General features: G+C 55.5%; 1 protein-coding gene across 2 annotated transcripts in view; it reads left to right on the top strand.

Moving 5' to 3' along the window:
* Positions 1-700: 700 nt before the first annotated feature.
* The window catches only part of HEPACAM (hepatic and glial cell adhesion molecule), a 6,373-nt gene continuing 654 nt past the window's right edge, over positions 701-6,419 (top strand). Inside the window, exons 1-7 of one of the 2 annotated variants that reach the window (XM_008636892.2) lie at positions 701-1,175; positions 3,394-3,735; positions 3,955-4,236; positions 4,344-4,443; positions 5,013-5,086; positions 5,173-5,243; positions 5,336-6,419. The exon at positions 5,336-6,419 is cut by the window's right edge and continues 654 nt beyond it. In XM_008636892.2, the coding sequence (XP_008635114.1) occupies positions 1,091-1,175; positions 3,394-3,735; positions 3,955-4,236; positions 4,344-4,443; positions 5,013-5,086; positions 5,173-5,243; positions 5,336-5,623 (1,242 nt within the window). In that variant the 5' untranslated portion in view covers positions 701-1,090 and the 3' untranslated portion in view covers positions 5,624-6,419. The remainder of the gene's footprint in view (positions 1,176-3,393; positions 3,736-3,954; positions 4,237-4,343; positions 4,444-5,012; positions 5,087-5,172; positions 5,244-5,335) is intronic. The other variant, XM_008636893.2, reaches the window with a different exon arrangement.

Raw genomic sequence — 6,419 nt, 5'->3', positions numbered from 1 at the left:
CAGTCCCGCAGGGTCCTGGGGCTGCCGGTTCGAGTCCCGCCTCTTGTGGAAAGCGGGTGGGGGAACGGTGTCTGCCTCAGACCATCCCCGAAACTGCCCCCTGAGCATCCCTGGAGGACCCCCCACACGGCATCCGCCTGCAAATTGCTCCTAAATATCCTTATAGTGTCCCCCACAGCATCCTTGACCCCCTCCGAGTATCCCCTTCCGTCTCCACACAGCATCCTCCCAAAGGCCTCCCCAAAGCACCTCCCTACAGCGTGACCCCAAAGCATCTGCCTCACGAGTCTGCCCCCCTTAATGTTTCCCCAAAACTCCCTCAAAGCCTCTTTCTGCAGCATCCCCCAAACCCCTCCCCTGTGCCATCTCCTCCCAGCATCTCCCTCCCTCTGGGACAGGATGCTTGGAGGCATCGACCCCTTTGGGGGGCCAGAAAACCTCCGGGGGGGTGGGCGGTGTCTCACTGGGGTGATGAGCTTGGCAGGGCTCGGGAAGGGGGTGGGAAATGGCTCCGGGCATCCTGCCTCACATCCCGCTGCCCTATTCAGCGATGCCCGGGGAACTAGCGCTAATTGGCATGGAGCTGGAATGAAGCCTGGATGCCACCGGGCTTCGTTTTAGAGCCTGGGAAGAGGAAAAAAAAGAAGCGGGGGGGGGAGCTCCTTTGGGGTGGGGGTTCAGCTCTGCAAAACACCTCTCCAAAAGAAAACCCCAGATTAATGGGGTGTGCAGAGCCCAAAATCCCATTGGATTGCCTGCAGAGGGGATGGTAAACCTTAGCTGGGCTCGATGGGGTGATGTCCCCCACCTCAAGTGTGTCCCGGGGACTGGGAAAACACGGAACTGGGGGTCTGTAACCGGGGAAAAATTGCAAATCTGAGTGGTTTTTCCTCAAATAAATGTCAGCTCGAGGCCTCCGAGGAGGCGAAAGCCACCAGGACACAGGGCTCTATTGAGAAAGGAAAGAACAAAAAAAAAAAAAGAAGAAGGGAAAAAAATAAATTAGCCGGGCAAAGCGCCAAGCCGGGAGCTCCGAGGGACGTGCCCAGAGTGGGGAAGCGGAGTGATTCGGGGGGCGAGCCTGCCCGAAATGTGGGGAGCGCTGGCTGCCCCGCGGGGCCACCCCCCCCCCCCCTGCTTGCTGCCGGTGACCTGGCTTCTGGCGCTGCACGCAGGTAGGGAGTTTTCCCATTTTTCCACGGTTTTCCCGTTTTTTTCCATGGGTCTTGGGGGTATCCAGATGGAGGATGAGGGCCGGGGGGGTGATGAGGGTGGTGATACCCTAAGGGGGGGTTTGGAGGGAAGGTTGTCGCGCTGTCGCGTGTACCCTCTGCTTGGGAGCTGGGAAAAAGGGGGTAAAATTGGAAACGAAAACTGGGGAAAACACTTTTCTGGAGCCAAGCGGGTCCTGATGTGGGGGAGGATTTGGCACCGTCCCCGCCCTGAGCTTCTCCCCAGTTTTTTTTCTTCCCTGAACCCCCTTTTTTCCTCATTTTTTACCATCTCCAAATCTTTTCTCCTACCCATTCTTCGGCTTTCCTTAAAAACTCATTTTTCACCCCATTTCTAGGCTTGCCTCATCCCACTGCAACCCTGGTTTTCTCCATCATTTATTGTCTAAATTTTCACATTTTGGAGTTCAATGAGCCCCAAACTGCCCCATCCCAGGTCTGGCAACACCTTCAACAATTTTGTTCCATTTTACCAAAGTTTGCACCCAAAAGCAGTCCTGGGGAGGCCCCATTTCCCTTCAGATGAGGAGGATGGATGCAAAACAAAACCAGCTGGGTTCTTCGCTGGCTTTGATTTAGACCCTAAAAAACGGCCAGGGCTGCGGCCAGGGCACTCCAAAAATGCTGCAGGGCATTTAAAAAAAAAAAAAAATTGGCATTTGTGCCACAAAATAGTGTGAAAATGAGGATTTTTGGTGGGCTTTTTTTGACAAAAGCCATTAAAAAGGGCCGGGAGATCTCCATCCCTAAGCCAAGGATGCTGTAGGAAAAGAGAACGTCCCCTGATTTATTAACAAACTCCCAAATCTTTTATCCAGAGCAGAGAAAAAATTTGGAATAGGGTGAAAAAAAGGGAAGAAACAGTTAAAGAGCAGCGATTTCATGCATGGGGAGGGGGCAAGGATGCGTTAAAGGCCACATCCCCATCCCATGCCTTGGCCTTCCCTGTGGGGGGATCCCCTAATTTTGGCGAGTCGGGGCATGTTTGTGGGGCCGAGCGCGGCACTGCCGGGGAGGACGGATGGACGGATGCTGCATACCAATAGGTCCCATGACTTTCCGGGCTTGTTTAAGGCCTTTCTTGCTCCTGCTTCACCCTGCCCAGCTGGTTTTCCCACTCTGCCCTCCTCTTCAATATGGGGTTTGTTCGCTGTCGGATGACGGTATCCGTATGGGGGGCTCATGGATGGGATCTCTGGGATGTCAAGAGGGGGATGCTAAGGTATTTTGGGGAGGGAGAATGTTCTGGGGAGCCGCCTCCCCCAAAAAATCGTGTTTTTATACTTTTTCCCTGCCTTTTTTGGCTTGAAACCAGTGATGAGGAGCAATGCACGTGCACCGACTCCCGTGATGCAGTTTTGCGTCTGAGGGGGCTTTGTCTGGACAGGAGCATCCAATGGGGATGAGGGTGGGACACAAAATCATTCCCCCACACCATTTTTTGGGGAATTAAGGTATCTTTGCACAGCTCTGATCCGAGCACTGTTGTCTCTCTCTCCTCAAGCAGCTTTTGCAGGGCAATGATACAACTTCGGCAAGGGTTGCCTCAACCTGCCTCCCATCCCCCGCATTCTTGGGAGTGATGAGTGCATTTTAGCAAATGGTTGCATCAACTTGGCTGCAGGAGCACTCCCCCTGCATTTTTGGGGGTGATAGATGAATTTCTGCAACGGGTTGCATTGACCCAGGTGCAGGAGATCCCCTGCCCAAGCCCAGCACATTTTGGAGGGCACCACATGCATTTTTGCAGAGCATTGCATTAACCCAGCAACAGCAGGTCTGCCATCCACACCTCCTCCTCGCATTTTTGGGGTGATGCATGCATTTTTGAGAAGGGTTGGTTGCATTGACCTGACTGCAGGAGCATTCCCACCCCCAATGCAGCTTTGGGGGATGATAATGCATCTTTGCAGAGGGTTGCATTGATCCACCTCCCATGCCCAAAGCAATTTCGAGGGTGATTCTTTGATTTTTACAACACGTTGCATTGATCTGAGTGCAGGAGGGCTCCTACCCCTCACACAGTTTCGGGGCCATGCGTGTGTCTTTGCAAATGTTATGGAGCCAAGTTGGGCACCTTGGGGGTGCTCAGCACAACTCCAGCTTGGGATTTCCCTGTTTTCTCCGTGCTCGGCACCCCCCTGTCTCTCCCTACCCCAAGGTCTGCTGGCAGGGGTAAACATCACCAGCCCCACGCCACTAGTCCGTGGCACGGCAGGCAAAGCGGCGCTGCTGTCGGTGCGCTATGCCAGCGCCAGCGCTGACAAGCCAGTGGTCAAGTGGCAGCTGAAGCGGGACAAACCTGTCACCGTCGTCCAGTCCATCGGCACCGAGATCATTGGCAACCTACGGCCCGACTACCGTGACCGCATCCGGGTGTTGGAGAACGGCTCGCTGCTCATCAGCCCCTTGCAGTTGGCTGATGAAGGCGCTTACGAGGTGGAGGTGTCCATCACCGACGACACTTTCACCGGCGAGAAGACCATCAACCTCACCGTGGACAGTAAGGGCAAGAAGGACATCCAGTGGAGACTGGGTTATCCATGGGATGTCTTCCCTGACCACATTTTGGGAGGGCTTTCTCCAACTGGGAGGTGGTTTTGGTGGTTTCAACCACCCTATGCAGCCAAGTTGGTGGGGTTTTGATGTCTCTCTTCCTGTCCCCTGAGCCCATCTGTCCGCTGAGACATGGCATCACCATGGTTCCCCTACTTGCCCACAGTTCCCATCTCAAAGCCACAAGTGCTGGTGGCCTCCTCAACGGTGCTGGAGCTCAGTGAGTTCTTCACCCTCAACTGCTCACATGAGAATGGCACCAAACCCACCTACACCTGGCTGAAGGACGGGCGGCCGCTGAGCAACGACTCCCGCCTGCTCCTCTCTCCTGACCAGAAGATCCTCACCATCACCCGTGTTCTCATGGCTGATGATGACGTCTACAGTTGCCTGGTGGAGAACCCCATCAGCCATGGCCGCAGTGTCCCTGTGAAGCTCACTGTTTACCGTAAGCCGTCCCTTCTCCCCTCCTGCACTCCCAGGCTTGGCCATCCCTTGCAGATGCTTCCAGCTAAAATTTTTTGGGGGTTGTCTCCCTTCATTCCTCTCCTCCAGGCCGGAGCTCTCTCTACATCATCCTGTCCACGGGCGGCATCTTTCTTCTTGTCACCCTGGTGACAGTTTGTGCCTGCTGGAAACCCTCCAAGAAGTACGGGTGGGGATAACATGGGAGACAAAGGGGGTTGTCCCATCTTGTTCCATCCTGTCTTGTCCCATCCCATTTTGTTCCATTTCATCTCTTCCCATCCGATCTTGTCCTATCCCATACCATCCTATCTCATCTCATCTCATCTTGACACATCCTACCCCATGCCATGCCATGCCATGCCATGCCATCCCATCCCATGCCATCCCATCCCATCCCACCTTGATCCATCTCTCCTGTTATCCCATTCTATTCTATTCTATTCTATTCTATTCTATTCTATTCTATTCTATTCTATTCTATTCTATTCCATTCCATTCTATCACATGTAATCTCATTCCATGCCATCTTGTCCTATTCTGTTCCATTGCATCCTTTTCTATCCCACCCCATCCCATTCCTTCTTGTCCCATCCCATCCCATCCCATCCCGTCCCGTCCTGTCCCGTCCCATCCCGTCCCATCCCATCCCAACTCTCCCTCCTTGCAGTACTTGACCCTTCCCTGGATGAGCCACAGGCAGTCCCCCATTGCCTCTAACATGATGCCAGTGCTGCCCCATCCCCTATCCCTTCCCAGGGAGAAGCGACAAGCGGAGACACAACCAACCTCTGACTACACTGAGCAGGATGAGGAGCGCCTGAAGCACGATGGTGAGTGCCGGCCTCAGCGTGGTGGTGGCGGGTTGGGGGAACACCAGTGCTCCTGGCATGGTGAGCAGCACCTTGCTTCCACACAGCCGAAGGCATCCCACGGAGTGGCGAGCATGAGCGCAAGAACCCAGTGGCTTTGTACATCCTTAAAGATAAGGTGAGAGCCAGTAGCACCAGTAGCACACTGACAGCATCCCGGCACAGGGTCTCACACATGTCCCATGTTTTTCTACTCTTGGCTTTTGGCAGGACTCGCCAGAGGCGGAGGAGGATTCGCTACCTGAACCCCGTGGCACAGTTGAACCAGGTTACACCAGCTCACCAGTACCAGCAGCCGGTCGCTCACCAGGACCAGTGGGGCGTTCGACTCGTCGTTACCATCGCTCACCAGCTCGCTCACCCGCCTCGACGCGGACCCACCGGTCACCACCGGGTTCGCCGGCACGTTCCCGCGGCGCTCCGCGGCTGCTGCGGACTGCCGGCGTCCACGTAATTCGGGAGCAGGAAGAGGCCAACGCCGTGGAGATCAGTGCCTGAGCAGGGGGGGACTGTGCGCGCTTTGGTGGCAGCGTGCAAGCAAGCAGGGACACCAGCACGGCCACGCTTCTGCCACCGAGCAAGCGGGGACACCGGCACAGCCCTGCTCCCACCACTGGGCATCATTCCGCTCGGCGTAAAGTCACTAATTTCCTATTGATCTCACCCAGAGCTTCCCTCTTCCGTCCCCCATCTTCCTGGGGCATCGCTTTAATGGCTTTCTCGCCGGGATGAGTGTGCAGGGAGCGTGCAGAAAGCACACGTGTGTGCAGAGAGAACATGCAATCAGTGCACGGAGAGAGTGTGCCAGAGGGTGTGCATGGAGCATGCAGAGAGGGCGTTCAAGCACTGCACAGGGAAAGCACGCACGGAGTGTGCAGGAGGGCACTCGGAGTGTGCACGCAGGGGGCATGGGGCAGGCACGAGGGTGTGCAGCAAGTGTGCACGCAGCGTGCAAAGAGAGGATGCACAGAGCATGCAAGAGAACATGTGGAGCCCATGGAGAGAACACACGTGGAGTGCGCAGCTGAGACTGCCCAGAGCGTGCACAGAGTATGTGCGGAGTGTGCAGAGTGTCCGCTGAACCTGCATGGCCCTTGTGAGCGTGCCAGCACTGGGTGTGCGCTCCGAGCGCGCACAGAGTGTGCAGAGAGTCCATGCAGAGTGTGCATGGAGCACGTGGAGTGAGCGTGCACACACACATGGAACATGCATGCAGCATGTGGTGAGTGTGCAAAGAGCGTGAGCAGAGAGGGTGTGTGCAGTGCTTGCACAAAGCACACGCTGAGTGTTCACG

The sequence above is a fragment of the Corvus brachyrhynchos genome, unplaced genomic scaffold (assembly GCF_000691975.1).
Source record: "Corvus brachyrhynchos isolate BGI_N302 unplaced genomic scaffold, ASM69197v1 scaffold46, whole genome shotgun sequence".
Lineage (NCBI taxonomy): Eukaryota > Metazoa > Chordata > Aves > Passeriformes > Corvidae > Corvus > Corvus brachyrhynchos.
Note: the sequence above shows the minus strand (reverse complement) of the source record. Positions and strands in the feature narration are given on the sequence as shown.